This window comes from Phyllostomus discolor, chromosome 6 (assembly GCF_004126475.2).
Source record: "Phyllostomus discolor isolate MPI-MPIP mPhyDis1 chromosome 6, mPhyDis1.pri.v3, whole genome shotgun sequence".
NCBI lineage: Eukaryota > Metazoa > Chordata > Mammalia > Chiroptera > Phyllostomidae > Phyllostomus > Phyllostomus discolor.
In genome coordinates, this window is record NC_040908.2 from 40,124,389 (window position 1) to 40,146,649 (window position 22,261).

Sequence of the window (22,261 nt, forward strand, 5' to 3'; positions counted from 1 at the left end):
CTCTTCTTCCTCAAAACTTCTGGTCCCTTGTGGCCCTCCACTCTTAGTTAAACTTTACATTGTACTTCACTATAAAAAGGCGGGGGGGGCAACTTGACTGATTACCTAATTTTCATATCATCAGGTCAACCAGGTTCTCTGCAATTGCTCTGTCCTCATTATAACCATAGAAGTGTCCCCATTCCAATCTACAGCCAGCCTCATAACCTGTGCTCTAGATTTCATCCTTTCTCCCTTTCTCACACAGAACCCCCTTCCTCTCTATCATCATCCATTTATGATTAAGTATATTTGTATATTTTTATACAAATATGCCTTAATAGTACCTTCTATAAACAAAACTTCAGTGCCAGAGACTGCTAATGCTCACTGATACACAATTTTTTTCTTCTTCCTTGGCACACAGCTAAATTACATTTCTCAAGTTATATTTTTCAGCCCCCTTGTGGGGGCCATAAGGAAAGTAGATTGTAACCAGAAGTAAAGTATTCCACTCTCAGACCTAGACCATAAAAATCTCCCATTCATGATTCTCTACTCACTTTCCTTTTTCAAGGTGACTTTGATGGCTACATGTTGGAGCTGCAAAATTGTAGGAACCTGGATCTCTGGGTTATTCTTGGAAGAAAGACACTCAACTCATACTGGACTGCAACTCAAATGATAAATAAACTTTGATTATGTTAACCTGTTGACATTGCAGTTGTCAGTGACAGTCCTTAGCCTAATATAACTAACTCCACACCCCCCTCAAGCTATTGCCCCATTTGTGTCCTTTAACAGTCTTTGAAGAGTTGTCAAAACTCATGGTTTCCATCTTTCTCGTCTCAACCTCCTTCATTTCAGCTTCCTTCCCACCATTCCACTGACATGCCTCTTATTAAGATCATTAATAACCTTAATTTTGCCAAATCCAATGTCATTTCTTCATTCTCATCTTTTTCAAGCATCATTTAACACATCTGACCACTTTCATTCTTTTTGAAACACTCCCTGGGACACCACAGTCTATTGGTTTTCCTTCCACTTCATTGGCAGCTCCTTTTTCTCTACCAGTTCCCTAAGACTTGGAGTATCCTAGGGCTCTTTTTAAATTTTGTGTCTCTCGCTGCACTCTTTAGTGGAATGCTGCCAACTCCCAAATCTTTATTTCTAGCCCAGTCCTCTCCCATTTGCTTTAGTTCTGCACATTTGACTGTCTCCTGGGATATCTAACAGCCATCTGTAATATAACATGTCCAAAACACAACTCCTGATTTTCCCTCTCAAACCTTTTCACTTTTCTCTTCCTTTTTACCTGGTTTGCTCACACCAAATATATGGGAGTTTCCAATTCCTGTCCCCCCCTCCCCACCTACATCCAATCTACTACTAAGTATTTCTGGCTCCATCACCAAAATATCTTACTAAATCTGACTCCGTTTCACCATCTCCTCTGCAAAAATGCTAGTTGAAAGCACTTTTACTTCTCAGACTACTTACTCCAACAATCTAATTGCTTTGCCTTCACCCTTGCCTCAGGTGTATGCTAATAGTTTACCACATCAGCCAGAGTAAACATCTCAAAATATAATAAGCCAATGAAACACTTAAACTCTCAATAGCTTTCTGTGTGAAGCTGGAAAAAAAATCCATCCTCCTCACCAAGTGAGATTTCTTGTCTTCACCATCTCTCTACTGCATTACGGTATGGTTTAATGCTTATTCAATAGTTTCATTCTTTTCTATTTCTCTACATTTTATGAAAGGATATTTTGATGCTAGTAGATTTTAGTCACCCCCCCCCCAACTGGATCCCCCAATTTCAGCACTAGCATGGCAAGCTATTCCCTATCCCCCCTCCTTATTTTAGAAAGCAAGGAACAGTAGAAAGAGCATGGAACTTTGGAATCACACAACCCTGTGTTTAAACTGTACTGTTCTTTTTACCAGCATTCTGAAGTAGGAACTTACCTTCTCTGATGCATTACTTAACTTCTTTAAACCCCGATCACCTCATCTATAAAACGAGGATAACAATACGTTATAAATAAGGTAAATGAACTGACACATATGAGGTTCTTACCACACAAAGGAAACAAAGGTATACTAGATTCCTTCAACACACTCGTGTTCTTTCCCATTCACCCTTTCCTCGTCGATACCTCAGTCAAATGCCAAGATAGATACACCCTACTAATCTTGAGCACACTGCGTAATGATGCAGCGAGCTCACAGTGCGGACCTTAAGAGTTTTATAAGCTTTATTAAGTAGTAAAGTTAACTGAGCCTTCGCAATTTAGGTATAAAGATGAAAAATAAGGCTGCAGGGGTCCCCATATGCAAATACATGAATTATAAATGAATACTGGCGTCAGCCGCTGCCGCACTTCCCCTACTGGGAGCACTGTGACCCAAGCCGTGCTCCGCCGACGGTGTGGGGGCGGGTATTTGCATATGCAAAATCCGGAAGAGAGGGGAACCACCCAACGAAAACCCCGGGCTTTACTATCCTCTAGACTGGGAGGGCCGGCCCCACTTTGCCGCCTGCCCCGCCCCCAAGGGCTGTCGGCGGCCAGCCCTCTCGTAGCCACTGCATCCTCCTACTCGCTCCTGAACTTTAAACCGTGCTCCGGAGAACAACCTGGAGGAGGGGGATTTCTCAGGAGCCAGCGTCTTTCTTTCGCACGCTCAGGACTGTCACATGCTGGCTCCCAGTGTTCCCTGCCATCCAGAAGATGCTGCGCACCAGCTACCCAGACTTGCTGCCGAGCCCAATGCCGCTCCCCGGGTGGTAGCGTGGGCGGGGCACAGGAGGGGCGGAGCGTGGGCCGCGAAAGCAGATGCGCGAGGACACCCAGTCCCTGCGCCCCCGGAGAAGGCAGTGGCAAGAGCCTACGTCAGCCGTGGGAAATCCCCTTACCGCGCTGCGCTGGTGGGGTCTGCGTTGGGCTCCTTGGGCGCTCCGCCCCCTTTCCCTGGTTCCTGTACTCAGGACTGAAGACGCCGGGAGATTTGTAGAACTAAGAGGGTGGAAAGGTGTGAGCGGCAAAGCAGAGGAGGGCGAGAAGGAGGAGGTGGCCCCCGGGGGTGGTCTGACGGACCCAGGAGTCCTGCTGGCAGAAGACTGGCTGGCGGGCTGGCTGGCTGCAGCAGCCTCGGGTCCGGACACGCAGAGTGGAGTGGAGCCATGGCCTCTGGTGAGTGTTCCTGGCGCCGCGGTCCAGTCCTGGACTTGGGGGGAAAGGAGCTTGTCCTGGCGTCTTGCTGCTCAGTTTCGGGGGCTCAGTTCTGATTGTGGGGCATTCTGTCTTTAAAATTGCCTGATCTGGCAAATTGTCAACTTTGTACAAAGTGGCTTGCGTACGAAATCAAAGCCACACTCTGTAATCATTATTATAACCGGAAATTTAGAAATTCCCAGCGATGGGGTTTTGGGATTAGGGAAGTAATAATCTGCATAAAGGGAGGCGAGGAGTTCTTGTATTGAAAATTGGTTTATGTTGAAATGGTGGTTTTCTGTTTTAGACTAGGAATGAGGAACCTCAGACTTCAGGAGAGCTCTGCTTCTTTAGTTTGATTTCATCAAGTGCTAAGTGGTGATTGCTGTTGTGCTGACAGTTGTACAGAATGTGTGCCTTTAAAAGTCACGAGTGGTAGTTTAACAGAGTTTAAAAGAAAATGTTCCTTCACCAAAGTAGGTAATTTTTACTGTACCTTATAGGTTACGGACAAGTTGAGTTTTGTTTTGTTTTTTGTTTCTTTTTTCCTTTGTTGGAAAGAAGGGAAAAAGAGGACTTTTAGAATATCCCTGCTTTAAAATATGGGTAGAAATAAAAACAACTTTGTTTCACTTATGAAAATGTTCAGTTTGAGTTAATAAATGCGTGAGTTTCTTGAGAGAAAGTGAGTTTACCAAGACAGCTTAGAGGGCAAGGGAGGGAGTCTCAAATTTACAGCCATGGTTTATTTTAAGTTAGCCTGTAACCGAAGGGAAGTCAATCGAGCAGACTCTGTTCCAGTTGTATCTTTTCAGCATTCTGGTGCGGTTCCTAGGGGTGCGTTCCCGACTGAGGGAGCGGCGTGAGCCAAGGCAGGGAGGCTTCAAGGTTTATGGTCAACGTTTTCCAAGCGGGCTACAGAGGGGCTCTTGTTTATGCTTCACCCTCCTTCCCAGCCCCTGGGACAGTGACCCGCAGTAGAAGGCTGATGTCTGGCAGAGAAGAGGAAGTTCAAAGCTTAGAGGACTTTTTAAAGGGGCGGAGAAGAACAATACCATCCTTAGCTGCTGCCGTAGACTGAAAAGGAAATATAGGGGTGATGACGTTTGATTTCAGTTTGTGGTTTTCATGTGAGAATACAAGTAGAATTTAAACTACTTCAACTTTCTCTCTATCCACTTCGCTGACCCCCAAACTTTCAGATAATCTTGAAAATTCATAAATTCAGAGCGCGTTTAGATTAAAAGTGCAAAGATGGCTTGAAATAGGTTAGTTTATTGGTGATAAGGTCTTGTATGAAAGTAGAGAATGATGAGCATATAAGTTTAAATAAGGTCAGACTTCTGGCAATTGAACCAAACTTTATTAGTATGTAGTATGGCTGTAATACTTCTAATTCTTTAAAAACAGAGAGAAAAGAATTAACCATTTATAGAGTATTGTAAGACCTACATCATTTAAAAATGTGACGCAGTTTAAACTTGCTTAATGACACTATTTTTTGTGCTATTGTGAGGACTGATTCTCTGATTCGAAGGGGGAAAATTGTTAAGGAATGAGAAGTTGTGAATTGTCACAAGTTATTTAAATTGTAATTCAGTTTTTCGAAAACTAAGCAAATTTTTAAAATGGAGTCTGGGTGTACTTTCCTCAATCAGTTGTAAAGACCCTAGACAAAAAGAGTCAATAAATTGTAAATTCCCATCCTGTTTTCAAACAGTAATTCAGCTGAGTCACAGAAAACAAAGTGTACTAAATTAGTTTATCATTGTCTAGTTTAGATTCTGTTTGTAGTAAGGTAGTAGTAAAACCTCAAAAGGTATTTTTATTGATTACCAAACCTTTAAGACCATTTCTTCATTTCTCCTGGATGTCAACTACATAGGTATGTGTAGTTGAATATGTGATCTGTATAACAAAAAGTAACATCATAATCTCATAAGCAAATTATATAAGTACCATTAGTTACTGGAACTTTTATTATATATTTCTAAATTTTGTTCAGGTAAATTAATCAGATTATTTAGAATTTTACAGCTTGCATTCTATTAAGTTGTCTCTACGTTACGCCTTGATTTTAGTCTTTTGACGTGATTCATTAGAATAGGCCTTGTGAAGAAAAATATTCCTATATGCATTAGACCATCATTACACTTGTATATTTAAATAAAATTAGCTATTTTAGGCCTGACTTTAAAGTTTTTCATTGTTCTAATAAAAAGTATAAAATGTTGTTATGTGCACATAGCTCTGTTTATTAATAAATAGTACTATCTTTGGTATAATACATGTTACAATTTAGATAATTTATTTTTATTACTAGTTTTCTTTAGTATAGTTCTGCTATGTCACATAGGAAGGACCTGAAGAAATTGTTTCTGTAAACTACACACTACTTCCCAACTCTGTCTGTAGTGTGACTATCAAGAAAACTATTTCTTGTGAGTAACAGGGTGGAAAATATAAATGTGGCACAACTTAAATTTTTAAGTTAAGTAGAGCTGCAAGCTGGAATTGATAGCTAAAACATATGACATCTATTTTAAAATAAAAGACTATATACAAGTATGAAGGCTATTTCAGAAATGTAACACGTGAAAGTGTAGAAATAACTAGTATAAAGGAATGAGGATGATATATGATAGACATAAAGGGAATGAGTGAATGAAATGACTGGTGAGGAATCATTGGAATCATTTTTGGGAACACCTTGGGTGAGTGTATTGTAGTATCTCAAATACAATTTAAGGAACTCAGCAGTCCTTTTGTTCCATCTTTCTCTCATCTGTTCTCTGCAATGACTGGGATTGTAGGCACATGATCTATGTAATTGCATGGTGTATACTTTGTTTTTATACCAAAGGAAATTCTTTGTTGTAAACAAGATATAAAGTACAATAAAAGAAGTATGCAAATTGTAAATCACAAGGATTTCTTTTAATTTATTAAAAGAAAACATTTTTGGGTTCCAAGGATCCAAGTTGGGTGTCAGAAATCTAAGTACCATATAGAAAAAAGTGTTAAATAGGAAGATATAGGGTCATTTTTCATTATATATTTTAAATAATTTACTTTTAACACTGTATATAATTTACTATACAACAGAATATTAGGAATACTGTTAACAAAAGTGAATGTTCTAGTAATTTTTCTCCCTATCTACTGTATTTTGCCATGTGTAAATTTTTAAGGGAAAAATAAGGATGTGCATCATACATGGGCATAATAATGGGCATAATAATCCCATGTATAATGCACACAAAACCATGGGCACACATTACATATGGCAAAATACAGTAGTTTCACGTACCCCCACAAAACCTCCTACAAAATAGCAGAAAAATATTTGTCCATTTGTAAGTAATGATCATTAACATTGCATGAGATATACTAAAAAATTATTTTAAATTCACACTGAAATGAACATCTTGTAATTTTTATTTTTAATCTGTTAATCAAGAGATGATTTGGTCCTCCTATCTATTTTTTTCTTAATTTTATTTTAATCATTGTTCAAGTACAGTTTTCTCCCTTTTACTCCCAATCCAGCCCACCCTCCCAACCCTCCCCACTTCCCTCCCATTACCACCCTCCCCCTAGTTTTTGTCCATGTGTCCTTTAAATTTGTTCCCGTGAACCCTTCCCATTGTCTCCTGAAATTCCCTCTTCTCTCCCCTGTGGTCACTGTCAGCCTGTCCTCTATTTCAGTGTCTTTGATTATATTTTGCTTGTTTCTTTGTTTTGTTGTTTAGGTTCCTGTTAAAGGTGAGATCATATCAAAATTAAAAGAGAACCAACTGTATGGGAAAACATATTTGCCAATGATACCTCAGACAGGGGTTTAATCTCCAAAATATATAAAGAACGTACACAACTCCACTCTAGGAAGACAAGGAATCCAATTAAAAAATGGGCAAAGGACTTGAACAGACACTTCTCCAAGGAGGACATACAGAAAATCCAAAGACACATGAAACAATGTTCAATATCACTAGCTATCAGAGAGATGCAAATTAAAACCACAATGAGATACCACTTCTATTTTTTTAAGATTTTATTTTATTTATTTTTAGAGAGGGAAGGGAGGGAGATAGAGAGAGAGAAACATCAATGTGTGGTCGCTGGGGGTCATGGCCTGCAACCCAGGCATGTACCCTGACTGAGAATCGAACCTGCGACACTTTGGTTTGCAGCCCGCACTCAATCCACTGAGCTACACCAGCCAGGGCCTCCTATCTATTTTTAATATAGTTAAATACCTGAAAAATCTAGGATGGATTTTAAATATTTCTCTACTTTTTCACCCTTGAAGTGAAAGTTTTATTGAACACTTATTTTTTTATCCCCACAGCAATGGATTCTCTAGCAGTAGAATCTCTATTGCCAAAATCTCTTACACCTTTTAATTACCTTGTGATGCAGACATCAGTCAAATACTTATCTGAAAATTTCCTTACTTGTATTCTTATGACCCAATTGAGAATCTGCCTGATATATTGGAATAAACTAGACTTTAGTCTATGATGGACCTGAATTGTTTCTTTTTCTTTTTTTTTTTGTAAGACTTTTTATTTGTTTATTTTTAGATAGAGAAAGGGGGAGAGAGGGAAGAAACATCAATGTGTAATTGCTTTTCTCACACACTCAACTGGGGACCTGGCCCACAACCCAAGCATATGCCCTGACTGGGAGTTGAACCAGTGACCCTTTGGTTCTCAGGCTCAATATATTGAGCCATACCACCCAGGGCGAACTGTTTCTTAGTCTACTTCTCCCACTCTGATATAAAAATGGGAATAACTACTGCAGAGTCTTGTGAGAAACAAATGAGATAATGTATGCCCATAAGTGTTAGTTTTGTTTTGTAGTGGAGCAATTTTGGGACTCAAAGGTATAGGAAACAGAAACTACTAGAGACCCTTGGAACTTACTATTTAAGTGTTCCGATGATTCTAAAATTTTGTGAAACCACAAAACCAATATTAATAGACTAGATCAGATGCTAGATAGAAAATATATCTTTCAAGAATGCCCATTTACTTTTAAACAATTTAGAATGGTTTCACATACATTTAAACTAGGGGAGTAGAATTTGACAGTGATGTTTGGACTCAGTGGGTTTTTTTTCCCTCCTTTGTTCACTTAAATGATAGTAAGCATTCTGAAAAAAAAAATCAAAAATGCTTACCAGGTAGGCCACGTGTCCTTTTACCAGATTGATTGATATAACTTATCCTATACTTGATTTCTTTTGCACTTTCCATGTTAGTGTTTTTCCTTCCTTATGGGATTTGGCTTAAGTTTTCTTTGCCACTTTGTTACTTGCATGCCATTCTAGCTATGCTATGTAACAAATGGTAGCTTCTAATTTTTATCATAACTAGAAAGAACCAGAAAAACTCACCTGTATCATAAGGTAAACAGGATCATCACCATGAACAGTGGCATTAACCCACTGAGTGATATCAGCCAGGGATGATTTACTTTTTAAATAAATCAGGGTAATTAAAGGCTATCCCTATAATAATGTTTCCCACCCCCGCACCCCTTTTCTGCTTGCATTTGGATAAGCTTTTTAGAGTGGGAGAGAAAGAGGAGTAAGTTATGAATAGTCAGAATTCCTCTGTGTAGTTTCTCACCCAGCCCATACTTGGATGTGAATTTTTGGATTACTTCTACAGATATGTGCATCATTGTTTCCAGTTCTTTGTATTTTAGAGCAATGGTTCTTAATCAGGAATGTGTTAGAATAGCTTGGAAGGCTTTCAGAAACATGTCTGGGCTTTAGATGGATCTCTATTTCTATTTAGCAGATCTCAGGTAGGCTCAGGGCATGTATGTTTTGAAAAGCTACCTAGGTGATTCTGATATACAACCCCAGTTTGAACTCTGTTCCAGGAATTTCATTGAATCTAAATACTCACTTGCCTATACCAAGATGCATGTCTTCTTAAACTAAATTACATTTATTTTAGGTTATTTGCTGTATCAGTTACTGTGAACTTATCCCCAGCTGTTTTTAAGCTTGTTGGTCTTTTGGTTTGACACCCTGGGATCCCAGCTGTCATACTTGCTAGTCATTCATAATTTCACATAATTTTGAGCTTTTAGTATCATTAAAATAGGATAATAATTTTTATTCTGTTTTTATGAACAACAAATTTAAAACGATCACCTGAGAAATGATAAAGTGCTTTAAAACAATATTACAATTACTATAATTAATATTTTTCACTGTATAATTAATGCTGTTTCCCAATTCTAGCTCTAAGGTTTTCATTTCTAATGTGTCTATTTCTGACAATTGATGATCCATTTTTAACCTTTATTTCAGTGTAATTTCTTTTTTCATCTTACAAACTCATACTTTATTAGGTGGGCACTATGTTTTAAAAATAGCACTCTTTTTACATAAGTACAGATAAAAATAAATATATCTTGCAAACATTTTGGCTATATTTCAAATGTTATTCTGGTCTGTGTTGGCTTTGTACAATATTGTTAAAAATATAGGGATCAATCCCAGTTTATTAGTTAAAAATACAGTAATCAATTTTTAAAAAATATTTTATTTATTTATTTTTAGAGAGGGAATGGAGGAAGAAAAAGAGAGAGAGAAACATTAATGTGCAGTTGCTGGGGGTCATGGCCTGCAACCCAAGCATATATCCTGACTGGGAATCAAACCTGCGATACTTTGGTTCTCAGCCCATGCTCAATCAATTTTTGTAGAACCAGTTTTGAAGACTTTAGTGCTTTTCAAAACTTTAGTGATTTAGAGTAGTATTAGTTGAGAGTCATTTTTCCTACAATTCCCTGATGTATATTTTACCTTCTTCCACTCCACAGATGACTACATTTCAGCACTTGTTCATCTTCAGGAAGAATTGCACTTCAAAACAGGGTATTGAGGAAGGAAGTAACTGATACATTGTACAGATGCATGATGTAAATGATTTGTAGCTGGGAAGTTTTTAAAAAAACACTAGTACATATAAAGAAATCAGAATATCAATGGGTATGAGGAGTATGAAGATGTAGCCATTCTAATACACCTACAAAGCACTATTTTTTCCATAGTAGTGAAATCTACTGAAGAAAATCTGATTGTGATTGCATAACTTACACGGATAAAAAGATCTTTAGATTTTTATTCATTCATTTAACAGATACTTACTGAATACCTGTGTGCAAGGCACTGATGAGTAAGATACAATTCCTGCCTTCAAGTAGGTTGAAGAAATAAAACAAGTAGCTTTTTTTTTCAGGTAGAAATAGTCTTACCTAAATTGTAGTTATTTGGAATACTTGCCATAAACAAAATACTATGGTAGTTTAGAAGAGGGGGAGTTTATTTCTAGCTGGGGAATATTGGGTATTATAATAAACTCTGGTTGTCAGAAAGACTTTTTACCAATAGAGTGCTTCTACAGTAGGAAGAATAGATTTCAAGGGTTTTTTAAAGTACTTGATGTTATGTAACTAATATTTGTCATTTTTATAATTAAAAATCTTTTTAAAATGTATTATTTAATCTTTTAACAAATGCTTCTCTGTTTTCTTATGTACAGACTTTTTCATAAACACACTTTCTAGTTTAAGGGAGTGTGTAACCAATAAAATTATTTGAATTCTCACTATGACCTAGCACTGTTGTTCACACTCCTCCAAAAGTTAGCCACTTACCATTAATGATGTCATTCTATATCAAATTCCCACCAAGACACCTTTAAATAAGTAGTGGGCAGGGATTTATTTGACCTTTAGTTTAACCACATAAGTGATTTAAAATATCACTTAAAAATTACATTTGAGAATTTTGAGTTATTGTAAGGAAAATGTGCTTTCCTAAAAATATTTCTACAAGGATATATAAGCATGTAAAATATTTGAAAATAAAATGTGAGTTTTAATTACTTAAAATATAAAAATGTATAAGGATATGAAATTATTAAATACTCATCTACATGCCTTACATTTTTTAATAAAGTGGAAATAAGTATTATGAAATTGATTAGGTTAAAGGCAATTATTTTTCCTACCCTTTGTCTTTTGAATAAACAAATAGGTGGTAGATTCAAACACAAGGAGTCTGAATCAAACATAATAAAGTTAAAGGTAACGGTAATGCATTACTCAGTAACCCAAAGTAGAAACTATGAAGCCATCATTGATTCTTTATCTTAACACTGATGTTCAGTCAGTCACCAAGTATTGTCAATTTTATCTTCTAAATAATCCTTCATTCCTATTATCACTACTATATTTCAGATATAACGTCATCACTGCTCATATTACCATAACAGACTCTAAAACTGATTGATTACCTTGCTCTCTCTTTTCAACCTGTTCATTGCCACCAGAATTCTTACTCTAAAATGCCAATTTGATCATGTGATTCCCCTGCATAAGACCATTCACTGATTCTTTGACACTCATAGTATGAAATCCAAATTCCCAAATGTACTCTGTCTTTTGTGTTTCTTTCTAAGGATGGAAAATGCACCCCAATTACACTGGTTCTTAAACTCTCCTCTTCCATCAGGGCTGTGTCTGCTGTACTGGTACACCTTTGGACACATCGCTGCCTTCACCTAGAATGCCTCCCTGTCCACCCCCCTTCTCCCTCCTCCCACTCTACCCTTTTGTCTCTTTAACTCCTTTTTTCCTTTGATATATATTAGGCATTCCTGAGTCTTTTGTTTTCATTATCATTTTATGCAGAAGTTTATCAGCATAAACAAGATTTTGTTCATCCCTTCTGTAATCTGACAATTTGTGGTATTTGTCTCACTGTTATTAAAATCTTTGAAAGTGGCAGTTGTGATACCTTCTTTGTATCACTGTAATCATTGTTTTTGAGAAAGCATCTAAAATAATTGACACTGTTTATAATTTGTTATATGTGAGATAACTTGGTGAGAACTTAATACTTTATTTCTAATCCTCACAACAACCCAATGAGGTAGTACTGTTATTACTCATTTTATAGAATGGGAAGTTTAATAATATTTTCAAGGTTTTCACTGTTAAGATTTGGCTGGTTAGGATCCAAAAGACACTGATAAGACCCACTGTGTTGTCCTTTCTGAAGATTTATTTGCATTCTAGTACAAGATAAGTCTACAATAAAAATATGAGTATTTAATTTTAATATGTAGGTTGCTGAAGTGAGCACACACACACACAAAATGGTTATCTAGTTGTGGCAATTTAGAAATCACCAAACTGATTGAGGAAGGTTTTTCCCAATGGAAGTTCTCTTCATGTTTATGAAATAAAGACACATTACTATGTACTTTATTTGTAAGGACATTTGAGTGTCTTTATTGAACTTTTGTTTCCACAATTTGGCTATGAGGGGGTAAAGTTGTATATGTTCCAGACAACTTTATCGAAATATAATAAATTACACCTGCTAAAGATGCAATTTGGTAAGTTTTGACCTGTGTACAACCTTGAAATCATTACTACAATCAGGATACTTAACATACTCCTCATCCCCCAGTTTCCTCACCCACTCCACACCCCGGTCTACTTCTTTCATTACAGATTAGTTTACATATTCTATGATTATATGTGTGTGTGTATATATATATATTGAATCATACAGTATGTGCTCTTTTTGTCTAGTGTCTTCCCCTCAGCATAATTATTTTGAGATTCATCTATGTTGTGGTAGTTCATTCTAAAGTTGCATATTTTAAATTATATTTGTTATAGGAAGTAAATAATTTTCTTTTGTTATATCTTATTCTCTAGAAAAGTTTAGATGAGACTGACTGAAAATTATGTTGGGCCTAAAGTCCCTTCTGGAACTTGATTTGATATATTATATATAAGTCCACAAACATTCCAATGGAGATATAAAAGACTTACATATCTTTCTGTAAGGACTTAAATGCATTTTCATGTTCACTGAGGTCTTTTAGTCCATTGTTAAGAGCCTAATGTAAAATCAAGCAGTTAAACTCACTTTTGGAGTACGACATTGTACTTCTGAAAACTCTGTTCTTGCCTCTTCTGGGGGAATCTTGGGAGAAACCCTTCTGCTTGGTCTCATGTGAGAAGCTGGTATCCCTGAAGTGGTTATCTCAGAACCTCATGTTGCTTATCTCCCATTTTGCTTAGTTTTTTTTTTCTGGAGTTTTGATCTATTCTTTCATTTGAGCCATATTTCTTTGTCTCCACATATTGGCAGCCTCCCTGTGTTCGCTTCTATGTATTAGGTTGAGCTGCTTTGACTCTATGTCTTAGTAGCATGGTCTAATAATGTAGTAGGTATCCTATAGGGTCCAGTGGCACAGCCTCCCCTATCCCCCCAGGCTGGGTACTCGAGGTGCACCCTCTGTGTGGGCTGAGTACTCCTTCCTCTTTAGATGAGTCTTGATTGCTGTCAGCAGGTCAATGGGACGGATTTACTCAGTCCAGACAGCTGGTAGGACTGGCTGTGACCCCTGGCCAGCAACCACCTCCCTTCATGGCTTGTGGAGGTGGTTGGGTGGTGCTCTGACGTGGTCTGTAACTGTCTGCTGGGTACACAGGCTCTGGGATTTCCCAGGTGCTTGTGGACATGAACAAAGGAGGGGGGATTGCCAGAGGGAGTTGGGGGTACTGGGAGGAAGGGGGCAACGGGGGAAAATTGGGACAACTGTAATAACATAATCAATAAAAGAAAATTTTTTTAAAAAAGAACTTCACATTGGCATTACTATAGATATTAAATGATAAAGTGCTAACCAATAAATATGATTTGAATGACTTGTGTTAACACTGTATAGGAACTCAATTTAAATGGGAATAAAGGATGTTTTTACCACTCAATCTTAATTACATTTTAACCTTGTTACTTAATATTGAGAGGTAAAATCTTTTAGTCTGATGTTTTGGGGAAAAAATGAAATGGTCAAAATCTATTATTATTGCCTCCTAATCTCATCCTCCCTCCCTTTTTTAAAAAATTTCAGGTGGTTATAACCCATATATAGAGATAATTGAACAACCCAGGCAGCGGGGAATGCGTTTTAGATACAAATGTGAAGGGCGATCGGCAGGCAGCATTCCAGGGGAGCACAGCACAGACAACAACCGAACATACCCATCTATCCAGGTAATAGACCTTTCTCCTTCATGTGTCTCACTCTAGTTGCTTCATACTTTAGCTACAGCCGTTACATTGAAGGCCCACCTTCTTTACAGTCATTTCCATGGGCTTTTCTTTTTCTTTTCTTTTTAATTAATTTGTACTAGATAGCTGACTAGGGTCATTTCTGAAATACAGTATGGATTCTTCATCCCTGCTGATGGTTATTCATTATTTCTTGTGTTAATCTAAATAGAGGGATTCACAATGCTTAGTGTACATGGCAGCTTTAGGGTGATGATTTCTGTCATGAAACACTGCACTCATGAGGAAAAAAGCATTCTCTCCTGCCAGCAGTGAGCAGAATTGTCCTGCAGATTAAAAACATGGCCTTGGGAACTCAATTAAAATTCTTCTTGTAACCAATTGGGTAAAAAAACTAGGGGCTATGGGAAAAGAGAATGAACATTTTGCCCCCCTTTTCCTTGCCTTTCTTGCCTATCCCTGATACTCTGGGTTTCATTTACCAATTTGAAACATAGTCACTTTTAAAATAGTTGTTGATCCAAAATGATTTTGGCAATATACTATATTTGTAAAACATATTTATATTAATATACTATATTTCATTTGATTTTTAAATAATTTTTATCCTTTAAATGCCTATTAAAAACCTTAATGGCAAAGTGGATTATGAAAAGTGTTATTTACTCTTTCATCAACAAATCTTAATTCACTGTTTTATAACTAGATTATTTACAAAGTTTATTCTATTGAACTTAAAGGGAATGCTAAATTATAAGATAAGGTAATGGCAACATTATTCAATTTCAAGTTCCTAATTTTTGTCACATTTTTTTGGCAGCAATATGGATTTGAGTTATCTAAGTCCTTTTACTTAAATGTTAAAATAGGAGAAATGCTAATAAAAGGTAAATAAGAAAGCACTGTTCTTCTAATCTTTGAAGAGCAATTATTAACTCTTTTCCATAATTGAGCTTATTCTATAGGTTCTCTAAAACATTTCTAAGACCTGTATTTTACCATTCCAGGAGGTCCTAAATACTTTACATCTTGAGTTCTACATCAGCCCCTATTACAATTTTAAGTGGTTACTCTCTCTTTCATTCAAAAAGGCAATACGTACTTCCTAGTTTCTTTTCAAATTAAGTTTAAATTCAGAATTATGGATTTCAGTGTTCTCTGATCTGTAAAACTACCCATTGTTACCTAACTACTACCTTGCTTCATTGTTGTAAGCTGGTTTTTATATTCCCTGCTTTATGTTTGAAAATGTGCTAGCTTCGAAACTAAACATTAGCTCCTCCCTGTGCTCAGAGTGCCCTATTTCCATGCTTAACTCTCCTCTTTATTCTCAGTGTTCTAGGTGTACTTACTGTGTAAAACAATTTTGTGAAACTCAACTTGATTTGTTGCCTACTGTACAGTGAACACTTGGGATATGCTTACTGATGAACAACTATTTTTGTGAGATAAAATGTCACATAGTGTATTAAGTAAAATGGTCCTCTGTATTGGTGTGCTATCATATTCAGTGTAGCTTACATACATACTTTGAAAGGATATTTATGATATGACAATCAATCTAAGAACTTGGCATTCAGTGACTTAATATCTAAGTATTTTCTCATGCTCTGTGATAATGTTTTGGTATAACATTATTTGTTTTTAAAAGGAAAATAAGCAGAATCAGATGATATGACCAATTGAAATTAATATGCCAAGGGACTGAGATGTAAATTCTTCCCTAGTGGTATTCTCTGGGAAGTTTCATCTAAAGTGTGGTTGCCAGCCAGTTGGACTTTATTTGTTTAGTGCTAACTACATTATATGAATTGAACTCTCATTTATTAGATAGTTCTTAAAGGGAAATATTTATGGATTATCTATTTTATTTTCCCCCTTTTCAGATTATGAACTATTGTGGAAAAGGAAAAGTGAGAATTACATTGGTAACAAAGAATGAACCATTTAAACCTCATCCACATGATTTAGTAGGAAAAGACTGCAGAGATGGCTACTATGAAGCAGAATTTGGACAAGAACGCAGGCCTTTATTGTAAGTATACATCACAGCCATTTTCAGGTATCAGGTAAACATGGGATGCTTTGTTTTCTATCCATGTACATCTGATATTTTTTAGCAGAAAAAACTAGTTCCTCATTCTACTTCCATTTACTATTTACATTTAAATTTTCTTACCATTTGCATTAGAAGCACTGCTTTATTCTGTATTAGTAGACATAGCTCATGATGGTAGGAGGAATACTTCTTTACTGTCACCTAAAGTAAACATATTGAGCCCTGGCTGGTATGCTCAGTGGATTGAGAGCTGGCCCATGAACCAAAGGATTGCCAGTTTGATTCCCAGTAGGTCACATGCCTGGATTGCAGTCCGGGTCTCTGGTTGTGGTGTGTGAGAGGAAACCACACACTGATGTTTCTCTTTCTCTCTTTCTCCCTCCCTTCCTCTCTCTCTAGAAATAGATAAGTAAATCTTAAAAAAAACATATTGATTAGATTATTTTATGACGTGATTTTTCTTAGTGTGAACAATTAATGAAAAAATTTTGTTTTTCACAAATTTTTACTCTATCTCTTTACTAATAGTTCATTTTAAAATTGCCAGGTGTTAGAAAATCAACTGGAAAACTGGAATAATTATTTAGAAAAGGGCAGGTAATCAAATTAACATATAGCAATAGTTCTAAGATTAAAAATTATTTATCACTGTGCTGGTAATGCTGCCAGAAGATGGGCCCATTCATTATGTTGGTAGGAAAATAAATTAAACCTTCCTGATAGGTAATTTTAACAACTGCGTAGCAAAAGTCTGAATAATATGAATGTCTCTTGAAGTAGCAATTTTATTGCTAGGAATTTATCCTCAGGAAACAATTAATTAAACAGTTCAGACACTTAGCTATGGTGATATTCATTGCAACTCTGTAATGGCAAAAAGTTAGAAGCAATCCAAATGATAAAGGGGAATTAGTCAAATAAACTGGTATATCTGTACAATGTACTCCTATGTTGCCTAAAAATAACATTGCCAGTATGTCTTTGCACAGAAAGATATTTCTGTTAGGTATTTCTGTTAGGTATTTCTGTTAGATATTTATAATGTTAGGTAAATAAAATAGGTTTAAGACAGTATGTGATTAATAATCTTTTTGTTTAAAATAAATGCAGGTATACCCATGGTACTATATACACTAAGGGATTAATAATAGTTGTCTCTGGATGGATAGGATTGTGGGGTTTCATGTTTTTGCTTGTTTTTACTTTATAATTCATTTTATAAAAGGTTTTATTTATTTATTTTAGAGAGAGGGGGAAGGGGAGAGAAACATCAATCAGTTGATTCTCACACATCCATAATCAGGGACCTGGCCCATGCAACCAGGGCATATGCTCTGACCAGGAATTGAACTGGCAACCTTTTGGCTTATGGGACAATGCCCAACCACTGAGCCACACCATTCAGGGCTATAATTCATTTCTTACAATAAACATGTACTGAGTTTAGGGGAAAATGAAACTAATTACAATAGAAAAAAATAGTTGCCTCTTTATATATTAGTAGTAACCATTTAGAAAATATACTTTAAAACATTGTTCTTACAATAAAAACACAAAACGTAAAATATCTAATTATACTAACTTGGCAAGAAATATTTACTATTTATATTATTTGACCTCCCAGCAGCATTTTACACTGTACATCACTCCTTCCTAAATATTTTGATTCCTTGATTCTTGTGAGAAAAAACTCCTGTTTTCCTGCTTTCCTGGCTGTTTCTTCTCAATCTTCCAGGTAGTTAAATTTTGGGACTACCTTTCACACAGGTGCATACATTGAATTTTTAACAGATATCTCCCAAAACAGTTCCTGAATCTACCCACTTGTCTCAGTGAGCTCCATCACTACCACACTGCTATTACTGTAGTCTAGATGTGGGCTGTAAAGAATAGCCTTCCCACTGGTCTTCTCACATCAGCTGTTTTTGTGCCTCTTCCTTCCCATTATGTCCTCCAGGATAGCCAAAGTAATCTTTTTAAAAATTAAATTAATTTATTTATTCAGCATGGTCTTTTCAAATACAAATCTGATAGTTATATCTCTGCTTAAAACATATTAATAGCTTTATGTGACACTGGGAATTAGGACAACATTCTTTATCAAGATCACATGATGCACTTGTATTTCTAGCTTTCTGTTATACTGTGTTCTCCTTGAACTCCATACTCCAGTCACAAAGGTCTTCTTTAGTTTTCTGTGCTCAGTGCCCTTCTTTAGGGTCCTTTGCATGTTTTCCTTCTGCCTGAAGTCTTTTTACTCTCCTCTTCCCTCAGTTCACTTCTGTTCATAAGTATCACTTCCTATAAGAAGTCTCTGTGCCCCCTCTGAATGAATTGAACAATTTATTCCCATCATAGGGCTCCCATGGCATCATGTACACATTTCTTTTATAAAGATTATTGTGGTTCCAGTTTAGCATTTGTGTGTGTCTGTGTGTGTGTGTGTGTGTGTGAGAGAGAGAGAGAGAGAAAGAGATTACTTAATATCTCTCTGTTTCAGTAGACTAAAGGTTAGCAATTTTTTCTGTAAAGGGCCAGATAGTAAATCTTTTAGGCTTTGCAGACCATATGGTCTCTGTTGCAACTTCTCAGCCCTGCTGTTGCAGCTTCTCAGCCCTGTTGTTGCAGCATGAACACACCCATAGACAATACATAAACAAATCCATTTGTCTGTGTTCCAGTACAATTTTATTTAAAACAAGTGATGGGCCAAATTCAGTCCATAGGTCATAGTTGGCCATCCCCTGCACTAGACAATGAGTTACGTGAAGGGAAGGGTTATATATCCCCATTATTTTCCAGAGTTTTTAGTACGTGGTAGGAACCCCAAAGCTTGTTGAATAACTACGAATGAATGAGTCATTCATTAAAGTAATCTCTATGATCCTTGGTTTCCTCATGTCAGAATTTCAGAAATCTCTACTACTAATATTCTGTGAATAGCAGTCAAATACAATGATTCAGATGAAACTAAATCAAGTAGTGTATAAATATATTAAGATACAGGATTCTTTAAAATCTTTTGTCAAAGAAAAAGTGAGAACCAAGTTAAGAACCTTTCAAAGAAATGGAATACTTTTGAGGAAGAAGGTTGTGGTTGCGAGGTTTTAAGAAAAGACTATGAATTTAAGATTCTTTTTTAAAATTATTGGCAGCAGAGGAAGGTAAGGATACTTTAGATGCTAACAAAATCACAAGTGTGGTACATGTGCAGAGCATGGATATGTGACAGCAAGGGCATGAAGGGGGCACACAAGGTAGGCAGCCTTCTGTAGCAAATTGCCATGTGAAGTTTGAACAAGTAGTGATGATGTTATAGTCATTTTGCTTCCTTATTCACACCCACCCAACTTTAATGATGTCATGGTTTTTCCATGTGGGAAGAAGTATGACTGGTGGTGGTAGGGGAGTTCCCCCAACCATCATCTATAGTACACATGCAAATTAGTAATATTTGTAGCTATTGAGAAGTTTTCCATAAATGACATTATAAAACTTTTGTTAAATATTATTGTTAGTATCAAACATATCTCTAATTAAAAATACATTTCAGTGCTTTCTTGTGATGAATGATTATTATAATTTCATATAATACTGCATAAAATGCATTCCACCACTACTAGCAGTGAAGTCAGGGCTCAAATATCAGATGTCTGTGGAATGGAGACGGTCAAGTTTGTGAGGACTAGCAGGCACCGTGGCAAACTGGACAGCCCTGCATCAGCTCCAGCTGTACCAACCTACTGTTGTCAGACCTTTAAAATGTTCAAGAAGCCAGAAATCCAGACATTTATATGCAGTTACCTGATTTTTAAATGTCAGTAGTCTATGAACATTTTTTTAAATGTAGACAACATTGTTATGGGCTCAACAAAATATATCTGTCAGCTTCAGCCTGTGGGCATCTTTTTACAACTTTTGCTTCACATTATCAAATATACAGATGTCATTGATTTGATAATGAATTTGTTTAGGAGGGGAATTTGGGTTTTTTGGTGTCACTTTCTGTTAATTCTTATCTACTTTGGTATTTTTGGCATAGGCATACTAGTAAGGTATAATTGTAAAATACTATATGCAAAAACTATATAGTATATGTTATTTTTCTTTTAACAGTTTTGTTAGAAATATAACCCTGCTTTTTTTACCCTCACATTTTTATCATAGTGATTGGAAATGTATAACATGCTTTACCATTTCCATCTGACAGTATTGATTACTCTTCACTGTTGGATGTATGCTTGATACTTGCAGTATTCTTTAGTATTTATGTGTTTAGTATTTATGTGTTAACTACAATGCAGTCTGAAAGTTCTGTGTTTTCCTTCTAGTTTTCAAAATTTGGGTATTCGATGTGTAAAGAAAAAAGAAGTAAAAGAAGCTATTGTTTCAAGAATAAGTGCAGGAATCAATCCTTTTAACAGTAAGTATTTTTGATATAATCATTTATATTTGAATATTGAGTTATTTATTATTTTTATTTGTATTTTAAACCTATGTTTTAAAAGCTATCTTAAGTTCTGTGCTCATTTTACTACTTGTTGAGTTATACCTGTGTCTGAGTAATGAAATAATTTAAAATCTAATACAATGTTGAAAAAAATTGTTATGCTTTCTTATATCAGTGGAAAAATGCCATTATTCTATAAGAAAAGCTCAGGAGTGTTCTCTTTTACATTCTGGAAAGTAAAGTTCTTTTTAATTGAAGTATCACTGATACATAATATTATATTAGTTTCAGGTGTACAACATAGTAATTTGACATTTATATACCATATAAGAGATCACCACAAGAAGTCTAGTAACTATCTGTCACTGTGCAAAGTTATTGAGATATTATCAACTGTATTTGCTGTGCTGTACTTATATTCCTGTGACTTACTTATAACTATAAATTAGTACCTTTTAATCCCCTTCACCTTTTTTCCTATCGTCCCCACTCCCCAACCCTCTGGCAACCATCAGTTTGTTTTCTGTATCTACAAGTCTGTTTTGTTTTGTTTTGCTTGTTCCTTTGTTTTATCTTAGCTCTTTTCATTCTACAGATAAGTAAAATGATGCAGTATTTGTTTTTCTCTGACTTTTTTTACTTAGCATAATATATTCTAGGTCCCATAGTGGTGCTTATATCTTTGTGAAATAGTGTTTTCATTTTCTTTGGGTAATGTCCAAAAGTGGAATTGCTGGGTCCTTCTTTGTCTCTTGTTATAACTTTTTATTTTAAGTCTGTTTTGTCTGGTATAATAAGTATTGCTACCCTAGCTTTTTGTTTTGTTTCCATTTTAATGAAATAACCTTTTCCATCTATTTACTTTCAGTCTGTGTGTGTCTTTTGATCTGAAGGGAGTCTCTTGTAGATAGCATACGTAAGGATCTTTTTTTTTTATCTATTCAGACACCCTGTGTTTTTTGAATGGAGCATTTAGTCTATTTACATTTAAGGTAATTATTGATAGGTGTGTACTTATTGCCATTATAGTTGTAGCTTTACAGGTGGTCAGTCTAATATTTTTACTATATGTTTTGCCTTTAATAGTGAGATATTTTTTCTTTCGGATATTTTCTTATTTCTAGTTTTGGTCTTTCCTTTTCTCTTAAAGAATTTCCCTTGACATTTCTTGTAATGCTAGTTTAGTGGTGATGAACTCCTTTAGCTTTTGTTGTTTTGGAAACTCTTTATAGCTCCTTCAATTCTGAATGATAACCTTCAAAGTATTCTGGGTTGTAGGTTTTTCTCTTTCATAGATATATTCTGCCACTCCCTTCTGGCCTGCAAAGTGTCTGTTGAAAAATAAGCTGATAGTCTTATGGGCATTCCCTTATATGTATCTAGTTGTTTTTCTCTTGCTGCTTTTAAAAGTCTCTCCTTACCTT

The 22,261-nt window shown here is 36.0% G+C and overlaps 1 protein-coding gene across 2 annotated transcripts in view; it reads left to right on the plus strand.

The window, feature by feature from the left end:
• Positions 1–2,560: 2,560 nt before the first annotated feature.
• REL (REL proto-oncogene, NF-kB subunit) overlaps positions 2,561–22,261 on the plus strand; it is a 43,560-nt gene continuing 23,859 nt past the window's right edge. Inside the window, exons 1-4 of one of the 2 annotated variants that reach the window (XM_036028009.1) lie at positions 2,561–3,179; positions 14,168–14,310; positions 16,215–16,363; positions 20,719–20,810. In XM_036028009.1, coding sequence (XP_035883902.1) covers positions 3,170–3,179; positions 14,168–14,310; positions 16,215–16,363; positions 20,719–20,810 — 394 coding nt within the window. In that variant the 5' untranslated portion in view covers positions 2,561–3,169. The remainder of the gene's footprint in view (positions 3,180–14,167; positions 14,311–16,214; positions 16,364–20,718; positions 20,811–22,261) is intronic. The other variant, XM_036028008.1, reaches the window with a different exon arrangement.